Source organism: Grammomys surdaster, unplaced genomic scaffold (assembly GCF_004785775.1).
Source record: "Grammomys surdaster isolate TR1022 unplaced genomic scaffold, NIH_TR_1.0 330, whole genome shotgun sequence".
NCBI lineage: Eukaryota > Metazoa > Chordata > Mammalia > Rodentia > Muridae > Grammomys > Grammomys surdaster.
In genome coordinates, this window is record NW_021604749.1 from 521,404 (window position 1) to 533,481 (window position 12,078).

At 38.8% G+C, this 12,078-nt stretch overlaps 1 protein-coding gene across 2 annotated transcripts in view; it reads left to right on the forward strand.

The window, feature by feature from the left end:
* Positions 1-12,078, forward strand: part of Smg1 (SMG1 nonsense mediated mRNA decay associated PI3K related kinase) — a 105,295-nt gene that overhangs the window by 19,118 nt on the left and 74,099 nt on the right. Inside the window, exons 2-5 of one of the 2 annotated variants that reach the window (XM_028778235.1) lie at positions 4,746-4,803; positions 9,288-9,451; positions 9,764-9,919; positions 11,424-11,560. In XM_028778235.1, the coding sequence (XP_028634068.1) occupies positions 4,790-4,803; positions 9,288-9,451; positions 9,764-9,919; positions 11,424-11,560 (471 nt within the window). In that variant the 5' untranslated portion in view covers positions 4,746-4,789. The remainder of the gene's footprint in view (positions 1-4,745; positions 4,804-9,287; positions 9,452-9,763; positions 9,920-11,423; positions 11,561-12,078) is intronic. The other variant, XM_028778234.1, reaches the window with a different exon arrangement.

Sequence of the window (12,078 nt, forward strand, 5' to 3'; positions counted from 1 at the left end):
TTTTTTTTGTTTTGTTTTTGAGTTAAGGTTTTACTATATTGCCCAGACTGGATCTAGCTTCTGAGTTCAGGTTAGCTTCTTGCATCCCAAATAGCTGGATTGCAGATGTGTGCCCCTGTGTCTAGCTTGAGAAGGTGAAATATACGGCCAGATACTCAGAATGGATATATAGTGAGACCTACATATGCAAGTTGATGATACACAGATGATACTTTGTCAGCAAGGATTAATGTCAGCAAAGGTTAAAGAGAGTACAAATCAGATGGCTTCCCAGAGGGCTTGAGGGTCTGTTGTTATTGGTGGTTTGGCAAAGGAGCCTGTGAGAGGATTAGGAGGAGAGTCAATTGTTCCATTTTCTCAAGATCTGATTGTAAGCATTGTTTTAAGAATTAAAAAAAATTGACTTATGTGTATGTGTGTTTTCATGAATGTTATAGTGCCTATAGAGGCCCAAAGAGGGTTTTGTTTGGGTCTCTTGGAGCTGGAGTTTCAGGTGATTCTGAGCTGTCAGATGCAGGTGTTGGAACCTAAACTTTGGTCCTTTGGAAAAACAGCACAGTAATTCTTAACATAGCTAAGCTCTTTTTCCAGCCCATAATATAAGAATATTTAAAAGAGGGAGCTTTCCTTTTTTCCTTTCTCATCTCATTTTTCAGGCAAAACTCATAATTCTACTTGTAGTCCTGTGAGAGCCTGAGAGTGAGATTTGAGACTTGAAAATAGATGTTGGATTTAGCAACCTGGAGGGCAGAGGCATGAACAGAAGTCACATCATGTAGGAGTTGAGAAGCCGGAAGGGGTGAAGAGAAGGGTGAGCGGAGTGCAGACATCTTAGATAGGTTGGTCACAGGGAGCAGATTATGTGGTACAGGGACAAGTGGGCTTGATGGAGTTTGTGTGTGTGTGTGTGTGTGTGTGTGTGTGTGTGTGTGTGTGTGTATGTGTGTGTATGTGTATGTGTGTGTGTCTCTGTGTGTGTCTTACTCTTATATCTTTTAAATGAAAGATATTAAGTTAGGAAATTTCACATGTTTAGGAAGAAAATTTAGCTGTGTTGGAAAGGGAAGTACCTGAAAAGTTGAGGAATTAGAGGAGATGGAGATAGAGGGTTGAATGCAGATATGTTATCATATGTCTCTTCTTGGCAAAGGTTGGAGTATGGGTTGGTTAGGAGGAAGTTTTGGGATCAGAAGAGAATGGGGAGGTCTGGGTAGTTTGTTGGCAGTGTTATGCTTCTGAGTGAGTAGTTGATCATTGGATTTATTTGGGGTTGGGGTTTTGCCATTTTGATGTGAAGAAAAATCATAAGCAAGATTAAAGAACTCAGCAAGGGCTATTATGTCACAGTCTAAGCTGGTTATAGGGGTAAGTGAGTAAAAAGGTTGTTTGGACTAGATTGAGTTACAGAGCCATTGTAGCTACAGCTACTTTAAAGAATCAAACCAAAAAGACACCAGGCAGAGCAGCATTGAGAAAGAACATTTGGAAACTGAAAAATGAATTATGGGGCTTTAGCTAAAAGAGTGAAATAAAGTCAGACGCGATGGTACATGTCTTTAATTTTAGCACATGGAGGCACAGGCAGGCAGACCTCTCTTGAGTTTGAGGCCAGATTGGTCTATGTGAGTAACAGGACAGAGACCATGCCCTTAAAACATACGCATGGGGGGTGGGGGAGGAGGGGAGAGAGAGAGGGAGGGAGGGAGGGAAAGAAAGAAGGAAGGCAGCTTTTAGAAGTGAGTGGGTGAATGTTTCAGTGATCTGAAAAGTAAGTGGAAGCTAAGGTGGAGTTTTGAGGAACTTGGCTGTGAAGAATCTGGACAGTTACTGATGAGATGGGATGGGATGTGCAAGACAGGGTCTCATGGGACCCAGTCTACTCTTCAAATTGCTGTGTGGGTGAGGCTGTCCTTCGATTGTTGATCCTCCTACCTCCACTTCCTAAGAGCCAGGATTCCATATGTGTGCCTGACTAGATGTTTAGAAGGAAAGGAGTCCAGTTACTTGTACAGGAGTGTTGTTCATGTGCTCTTGCAGGTGGTGTGGTGAAGAGTGGTGAAGTGGAAGAGTCTGGCGTACAGAAGGTAAAGGTGTTTGGGAGACAGGTGAAACTTAGGGTCTAGGTGACTTCTCTAGGAAGGAGCTTTACTTATTGTCTGATGAAAATGGAAAAGGCTATATGTGCATATGGAGGCAAATTTGGATTTATGGGGAAAAAGTTTGTAGTCATAGTACAACTGGGAACTTTAGGTCAGTTAGGGAACCTCAGTCACCCAACCCCATAAAATGCAATTAATAGGGTTGTGGTAAAGATGAAATGAGATGGTAGATGTTACTTTTCTCACTGCTGTGATAAACATATTTGACAAAAGCAGATGGTATCTATGTTTAATATTACCCAACTGGGATGCTTTCTCCAGCTTTAGTGGGAATTTTTATTGAAACTCTGTAGCTAATTAATTGTCTGTGTAGTTTTCTTAGTTTCCAGCCTTCTGGAGTTTGATCTATGTAATTCAAATGTTCTATCTACGAAGTCATACCATTCCACTTTGTGGTGTGGCTTAGACTCCTCCAGGTGAAAAAAAAAAGAGCCTTCCTAGGCATGGCATTCCAAGATTTTAGAGACTACCTACTAGAATCCATTGGCTAAAAGCTAGAGCTTCTTTGGGATAAGGTAAAAATATGTTTTGTTTTCAATTAGTCTAGACTTACTAGCTACTGAGTTACAATAAAAATAGGTAACAGAACTAATAAATAAGTAATTAAAATTTGGTATTATAGTCACTTAGTACTCAGATAGTTAAGGAAATTACCAAAAAGTTATATTATTTACATTTTTAATAATAGTAAAGTTGATGCAAATTCTGAAATGAAAAGACATTCTGTTAATTTGAACATTCTACTGCTATTATTATTATTACTTTTCTTTTCTTTTTGGAGATAGGATTTCTCTGTGTAAAAGAACCTTAGCTGTCCTGAACTTGCTTTGTAGACCAGGCTGACCTCTAACTCACAGAGGCCTCTGCCTCCTGAGTGCTGTATGCCACCATGCCCAGCCCTGAATGCAAATTTTTTTTTCAAGAAGAGTTTTGTATAAATAAGTCTCTGAGGGTTTAGAAAGCTGGCTAAGCGATGAAGAGGATTGGTTACTCTTTCAGGGGACCCAGGTTTTATTTCTAGCAGGTTTTTTTTGGGGGGGGGGGTTTCAAGATGGGGTTTCTCTGTATATCTCTGGCTGTCCTAGATCTCTGTAGACCAGGCTGGCCTCGAACTCAGAAATCCACCTGCCTCTGCCTCCCAAGTGCTGAGTATTTATAGCAGTTAATGGTGGCTTCCAAGGGAAACTTATACCCTTTTCTGGCTTTTGCAAGAATCAGATATACATGAAGTTTATATATATATAACGTGCAGGCTATAAAAATTAAAAGTAAAGTGTCTGAGCTTCTCAAATAATGAATCTTTCAGCCTTAGAGTCCTTCTTTGGACTATATTTCTAACGTTAAAGTGGTGTTCTTGAAGCTCTAGGCTTTTTGTCTTTTCTCCTTCATGAGAACATATTTGAATCCAGGTAAGAGACTGTCCTGGTTAGTGTTTGGTCACCCTGACTCTAGCTAGAGTTATTTGGGAAGGGGAAACCTTGATTGAGAGAATGCTAGATCAGATTGGCCTGTGTGGCTTGGGTGTTTTTTTTGTTTGTTTTTGTTTTTTACCCAGCTCACTGTGGGCAGGGCCAACCCTGGGGAAGGTGATCCTGAATTTTATAAGGAAACCAGGGAAATCAGTTTCCTCCATGTTTTCTGCTTCACTTCTGCCTCCAGGTTCTTGCCTTGGGTTCTTTTTCAGACCTCTCTCAGTGATGGAGTGTAACCTGAGAGTTGTAAGCTGAAATAATAATCCCTTTCTTCCCCTGGTTGCTTTTGGTCATGGTGTATTATCACAGGAGCAGAAAGAAACCCTAAGACAGAGACATTATGGGGATTGTATTAGATTTAAGCATTAAAAGATACATCATTTTTATGCAGAATGAGCTCCTGGCCTTTCCTTCAGTTGTCTTGCATATCACAGTTGCAGAGAGTATTGTATTCTTACCTCATTGCTCTCATTTCCTGGTTTATGTCCATTACAAATTAGCTCTAGCCATGGGTGTGAAATCTCTTCAGCCACGGTTGAAAACAGCTTAATGTGATGATGCTTATTCCAGTGGCACCGTTAGATGTGGTGTTTGCATCAAGTCATTTTAGGGTTCTTTATGGAAATGCTTCCTCATAGGGAATTTCCTGACTTCACACTTTCTAGAGGTGGCTTTTTGTGGGGAATGGGTTGCTCTATGTAATGCTTATAGGAGCTGGATACAGGAGATACTGTCTCATATCTGTGGCACATGCATGAGGGCTGAAGATATGAGTCACCTGAAGTGAATGGCCTCCTAGATTTATACGTTTTCTGGATTTTGAATATAGGTAAATAAAATGATTAGTGACTATATTCACACAGGATCTTTCTATATGTTACAGTTAAAATTTAAATTCTTATGGGTTCACTTTTTTTTTTTTTTTGATTGCCACTTAAAGAATCTTTGTCCTCCAAGGTAGAGTGGCTTTCCATCAGGATTTTTGCTTCAGTATTTGAACTTACAGTGGCCATAGTTAATGAAAAGCATCTAACCCATGAGTGAGATTTGCTTCATGTTTGAACAAATGTTTTAACCCTCTGTCTTCACTAATACTGTAACTGCTGTCTTACAGATTGACTTGATGCAAAACACCACAAAGACTCCATATTACACAGTATGCGATTTTTGAGGTATGAGCTTTAGAAACTTACTACCTCTCATATGGCATGTACAACAGGCGTAACTTCAGTTGGATCATTTTGGGGAAATTTATGCATTTCTTCTTTTTTCCTCTTGACATTTTTAGAGTATTAAAGGGACTATGGAAATATTTTTGGATCCTTGTGAGGATTCTTTGTCTAACAGATATATATTTTCTTTTTCCACTAAATTGAAACACTAATTCTGGTAGATAACTTTTTTTTTAGCCCTTCTAACTAGCTTGCTTAACACTGATTCCTGCCTCCTGGAGTTGAAATCTGTCTGTTTTGTGCTTTGCTAAATCTTAAGTGCTTATTCATGTTCTTAACAGTTACTTATTTCTTAGACTGTGGTGGTCTTGTCTTATTGGTGCTAACAGCCTAACAGTTTCTGAGACATAAGCAGAAGAGATATTGTAAAAGTTACTGTTTCATAAAAATACTCAGCCATTTTGTGCGTTTTGTGACAAAATACATGTGCTCAATTCTGGCTGGAAATACAAGTTTGCATTAGAAGAGCCTGACCACAAGGGCGTTTGGGGCTGTTCTCATAGAGTGGTTCTGGCCTAGTGAGTTCTTGGTTATTGTTAAATTTTTATAAAACTAATGATGATTGAGAAATCACTCTTGGTTTTGTAAGCATAATGTGAAATCACATGAACCCAGACAGAAACTCTTGGTAGCAGTGCAGTGCTTAATTTCTTCATTGAAGAGCATACGCTGCTTTACATGTAGTGTAGGAACTTTTTATTGCATTTACATGCTCATGAACTGCAAAATACGCTTTTAGCTTGGAAAACTTGAGTTTATTTTGAATTATGGCCATAATTCTTACCATACTCTGCAAGCTATGTATTTGTTAAGAGTTCTGTATATGAGCTTTGTAACAGCCTTGTATGTTAGATATTAATTCACATTTTATGCAAGAGAAAACAAAGGCCTGGAAAACAAGGGACTATGCTGTTAAAATGCTAGGGCTGAGTCTTAACCCAGATACTTTTAACTTGTACAGTCTGCAGTCTCATGTAACTATTTTTCCACAGAAAGCACTAGTCAGGATAGTATGGGCAACATGTGAGCATACTGAGAATAGGAAATGCCAGCATATGTAAATATTACAGACAACCTTTGTGTATCAGAATTAGTCATGTCCTTATCTGATTTGTGCATTTACTAAGTTATTATTATTAATTTTTTCACAATGAAGTAAGTAAAAACTCACTCTTTCTTAGACCCTCTTCTCCACTCCTCCCAACTCTGCCAGGAAGCCCATAAGCTCACAATTTTTTTTTTCCCCAGTAATTTTTTTTTTTGAGAAAGTAATAATGTATTAGTTGATTATAGGTGAACATTTAATATACTGTTTTTAGACATATGAAGGATTACTTTTCAATTGTTTAATACATTTTTATGCATTGAGCATTAATTCTTTTTTTTAAATTTATTTATTTTATTTATAAGAATACACTGTAGGTGTCTTCAGACACATACTAGAAGAGTGCATCGAATCATATTATAGATGATTGTGAGCCACCATGTGGTTGCTGGGAATTGAACTCAGGACCTCTGGCAGAGCAGTCAGTGCTCTTAACCACTGAGCCATCTCTCCAGCCCCGAGCATTAATTCTTACTGACTGCCATAATGCCTGTAATAAAGTATCTGCAATATTCCCCCACCTTCAATTTCATGGATGATTTTTACTTCTCTGCATTGAAAAATTAGCTTTGTATGAGCACAGATTCTATATACTTGAAGAGGATAGTCTACCCTTAGCAGTTTTAGCATGCTGTGTTGTGACACTGACTCAGACATTCTAGTTAGGAGTTCACGTTTAATTGGACCTGTTCTATGTTCTGTATCAGCAGGAATTTCAGTAAGTACAGACCAAGGTGTCCAGCTTGTTGGGGTAAGAACAGGATGATAAAGTAAAAAAGAAGTATGTATGCAAAATCCTTCTGCCTCATGAGTTCAGGTTTCTGTTTTGTTTCTTCTATGGTATTGGGTATTAAGCCAAGAACCTCCCCTTGTTTATAGTAGCTACAGAGCTCTAAACTGCCCTTTACCCTCCTACTTGCGAATCATCAGATTTTTTTATTTTTATGTGCATAAGATGTTTTACCTCCACGTATGTCTATGTGAGGGTGCCAGATACTCTAGAAGTGAAGTTACAGACTGTTGGGAGCTGCTGTGAGTGCTGAGAATTCAACCTCAGTCTTCTGGAATAGCAGTTAATGTGGTGGTTTGTTTGTTTTTTAGGTTTTTTTTTTTTTGGTTGTTGTTTGTTTTTAAAAGATTTTATTTATTTTATAAATGTGAGTACACTGTCGCTGTCTTCAGACACACCAGAAGAAGGCATCGGATCCCATTACAGATGGTTGTGAGCCACCATGTGGCTGTTCAGAATTGAACTCAGGACCTCTAGAAAAACAGTCAGTGCTCTTTACCTCTGAGCCATCTCTCCAGCCCCATAATTTCCCCCCCCTTTTTGGGGGTTGGGGGAAGGTGGATTTCAGGATTTTTCTGTGTACCCCTGGGTGTCCTAGAACTCACTTTATAGACCATGCTGGCCTTGAACCCAGAGGTCTGACTGCCTCTGCCTCTTGAATGCTGTGATTAAAGGCATGCACCACTACTGCCAGACTTTGTGGACTACATGTTAGAAGGAGAGAATTGACTGCCATAAGTTGTTATTTTTAACTTTTATATGTTTGCTGTGGCACTTGTGGGTCCATGTATATACCCACCACTGAGAGTCACACTCAATAAATAATTAAATATAAATAAAATCACATCAGATTTTTATGAGGCAAGGCGTCACTAAATTCCCTGGGTTGAATTTTGTGATCTTGCTTTTATCTGAGTAGTTAAGATTGTAGGTTTTATCACCAGCCCAGAAGATATTTGTAATAGATAGAGAAGTTACTGCTATTACTATTATTTTTTTAAAGTAATTTCTTTTTCTTGGGACAATCAAACAAGCAACTACTTATTTGTATTTTTCATATGCTAAAATAGAATATTTGGTTTTCTTCCGTCTTGACAGTTTATGAGTGATATCTAGAAGAATAAGATGAAATTCTTGTAGTTTACCTTGCTTCTTTATTTCACTGAAGAGGAAATTGAGACATAGAACTAATAGGAGCCAATAGGTGGATAAAGATGTTGAGTTTTGTCTTGGGCTACACTGCTTGTTAGTTCCTAAGTGTCAGACATTATTCGACAGTAATTACATTACTGATCCTGGCTTTCAGAGTCAGGATGTCTGGAATCACCTTGCCTTCTCTTAACATTTTGTTTGTTGGGATGTGTGTAAGTGTTCTTGTCAAGCTTGATGACCTCAGTTCAGACTTTGGGGACCACATGTTGGAAGGAGAGAATTGACTGCCACAAGTTGTCATTTTTAACTTTTATATGTTTGCTGTGGCACTTGTGGGGCCATGTATATATCCACCAGTGATCTCACATAATAAGTAATTAAATGTAATAAAAATTTAACTTTATTTCTTGTTTTTAAAATGAGTTTAGTTGGCATTCTTTTAGGAAAGGTATTAAAATATAGCTGAGTATGAACAAGATCTTTCTTTTAGTTAGTCTTACAGCCTACTTGTTTTTCAAATACCAGTGCATATTTTTCCTGCCAGATAATTGAAGATTCCATTGAGAGTTTGGTAGACATTGCTACAGGCACTCACTTTACAAGGAGTTTGGAGCACACAGTCTCTTTCACATGCTGACCCTATTTATTTATAACCAGGAAGACTGACCACTTAACTTTTTCTGGAAGGAGAGTGTAGGAATAATTACTTTTTAGAATCATATCATGGGAGTGAATCCTTAAGATAGAGTGAGTGACCAGTTGTTTAGTTTTTCTGGGACAAGAAGCATGCAAAACAAGAAACTCTTGGAGCTGGGCAGGTAGCTTTCTCCACAAAACAATTGTTTCATATGCACGAGGCCCTGAGTTGGATTTCTAGCACCCATATAAAAAGCTGGATGTAGTAGGTATGTTTGTAATCACAGCTCAGGGAAACAGAGATAGTCATATTTGTGGAGCCCCTCCTTAGCCTTGTATCTCAGGTCCCAGCAGGAGACTCCCAGGGAAGCAAAGTGAGCAGCTTCTGAGGGGTAACACCAGAGCTTGATCCCAACCTGTCAATCTCTACAAATATGCACATATGTGCATTGGTACCTGCACACATCTCTCTTCTGTGAAAAAAGCAAATTAAGTAAATGAATAAATTAACATGAGTTGGTCAGTATAATCCAGGTGGCTCTTCAACAGGAAAGCATGAGCCACAGGCAGTTCATTGTTTGTTGACAATCTCTTTCCAGCTGAAAGACTAATTAGACAATGGAGGGTTTATATAGAGTTATGGGTGAGCATAAAGGTTAGAGGGAGAGATGCCATATAGCTTTGGCTATTACAATGTTTGCTTAAAGCTCTGATACTAATATTTTTCGTTTTCTTTTTCAGAACTGATAGTGCATCAGCCGACCCAGATACTTTAAAATACTCCTCATCTAGAGATAGGGGTGTTTCTTCCTCTTATGGACTGCAACCTTCACATTCTGCTGTGGTGTCTCGGCAAAGGCACGATGATACCAGAGGCCATGCTGACATACAGAATGACGAAAAGGGTATATAGATGTTCTCCTCTTGGGGCATGCTTCTGGTTTAGACCTGCTTCTCTCTTTTTTTTAACCCTCCTGCCAGGTAATGCCCGAGATTCTTCCAGGCTACTCTCATTTATGCATCCAAAATGTGCTTAAAGCATCTATCTGAATTTAACTTTTATTTCTCTACTTACCTTTCAATGAAGGAATCAAAATGGTTTGGAGTCAGGTAGCACAGGGGATATGAGAGGATTAGGTTGTAAATGGGTAAGGTCCTGTTAGTTGAGGGAATGAATCAGGGCCCTGTTAAGATAATGTAAACATTACTGTTTTCAGGTGGCTACAGTGTCAATGGAGGATCTGGGGAAAATACTTATGGTCGGAAGTCGTTGGGGCAAGAGCTGAGGATTAACAATGTGACCAGCCCTGAGTTTACCAGTGTTCAGCATGGCAGTCGTGCATTAGCCACCAAAGACATGAGGAAATCACAGGGTAAGACTTGGAAACCAGGGTTGACACATTACCCCTGATGGCCATGAGCAGATGGGTGCAACTGTGAATTGCAAAGCATGTAGATGGCAGCCATTTGTACTCTATTTCTGTGAACGGCTAGCTTGTAAGAAAGGGTTTCAAGTCTGGGTAATAAAGTGTTTGCTTGTTTGAGACAGGCTTTCTCTTAACAGCCCTGGCTGTCCTAGAACTTACTTCATAGACCATACTGGCCTAGAACTCAGAGATCCACCCTACCTCTGCCTCCCAACTGCTGGGATTAAAGACGTATATCATCATGCCTAACTTCTGGGTAAGATCTTAAAGGGTTTCTGAATGGGCAGTGGATATAGTGAGTGGAGTCTTTTAAAAGTTAAATATACCCGTACCTTGTCTTTTGCAGATTTTCCAGTATAAATAAAGTGCTTTCAACATTCAGAATATTAAAGATAATGTGTATTCAAGCCAGGCATAGTGGTGCATTCTTTTAATTCCAGCACTTGGGAGGCAGAGGACAGTAGATAGATCTCTGTGAGTTCAAGGCCAGCATGGCTTACAGAGTAAATTCCAGGATAGCCAGAGCTATATAATAGAGAGACCATTATCTCAAAAACAAAAAACCTAAACATAATGTATAGTTCTTTCATTAAAGGGAAGTAAAATTTTATTGGTAAAGCTTCAAACAAAGTTGAGTGGGTTTTTTTTTTGTTTTTTTGTATATAAATGGTTTTATACAGTTGCTTTTTGAACAGTGTAGTTTGTTTCATATGTACCTTGTTGAACATTTTGTATAGGTACAAATAGACCACCTTTAAAAAAATGCATTTAACTTAAAAAAACAAAAACCAAAACTACTGGTTTCTTGGTCTTGGAAGATGATTCAGTGCTTAGGTACACTTTTTACTCTTATACCTGGGTTTGATTCCCAACACCCTTCTACCCAAACTAGAGAAATGATAATGTGAACAAGAGGTTTCCTGCAGGAACATTTCTTGAGAAATAGAAATATGATCTTTTTTGCTTATAGAGACATTGTCCCTGGCTTGGAGTCATTGCCTATGCCTATTTGTTTTCCCTTCCCCTGTTTCTTGAGATGACTTCTCTTTTTTTTCCCCTTAATCTCAAAACTTGTGAACTCAGAATAGTTAGTAGTATTTGGGACTACAGTTAATTGCCACCAGGCCCCCTTTTACCTGGAACTTGAAAATACCTTGAAATGGAACTGAAAAAAAAAAAAAAGGTTTTCTAAGCTTTTCTTTTTTTTTTCCTTTCTTAGCTGGTCTTCCTTAGTGAGATGCTCAGTTTGCTTTGGGTTTTTCATTCATGTTATCTTTGACAAGAAGTTTTGGGGGGGGTCTCTGGAACTATAAGCAGGCATTCTTCTCTAAATACAAAGAATGGAAAAAAGGAGAGACCAGTATACCCTGGTTTTGATGTACTTTAGAATTCCTGATGTATACTTCATAGTTTTATTATATTAGGTGGCAATACATATTTATATTCATAGAGCGATCGATGTCGTACTCTGATGAGTCTCGACTGTCCAATCTTCTTCGGAGGATCACCCGGGAAGATGACAGAGACCGAAGACTGGCTACTGTAAAGCAGCTGAAGGAGTTTATTCAGCAGCCAGAAAATAAACTGGTGAGTAAGTGTGCTTGGAGTTGCTGAGGGTTGTCAGGGTTTCCAAAGTACACAGTGTGGTTCTGTGTTGGGAGTTTTCAGCAGGGCTTGATTTGCTTTTAGGAAAAAAATGAGGGGACTTGGCCTATGTTAAGGTACCTTGGAATGATAGGCTCCTAATGTGTCATTTATCTATGATGGCTATTGTTGGAGTCACTTTGGTGTCTTCTTTCATAAAGTGCATTAAATTTTTTTTTTTAAACACACTTTAAGTTGTATATAAATAACCCTGCCATCTGTAGGAGTTTTTTTGATAGGGCAGTGTACCTCTATTTTTCATACATAAAGTAGAAGTATGGGTCATGTATTTTATGTTTGTGAGTGGTCTAGTAACCAGGAATCAAGAAATGGAAAAGCAGGAGAGAGGGTTAAGAAAGCACTGGCTGCTCTTCCAGAGGTCCTGAGTTCAATTCCCAGCAACCACATGGTGGCTCACAGCCATCAGTAATGGGATCTGATGCCCTCTTCTGGTGTGTCTG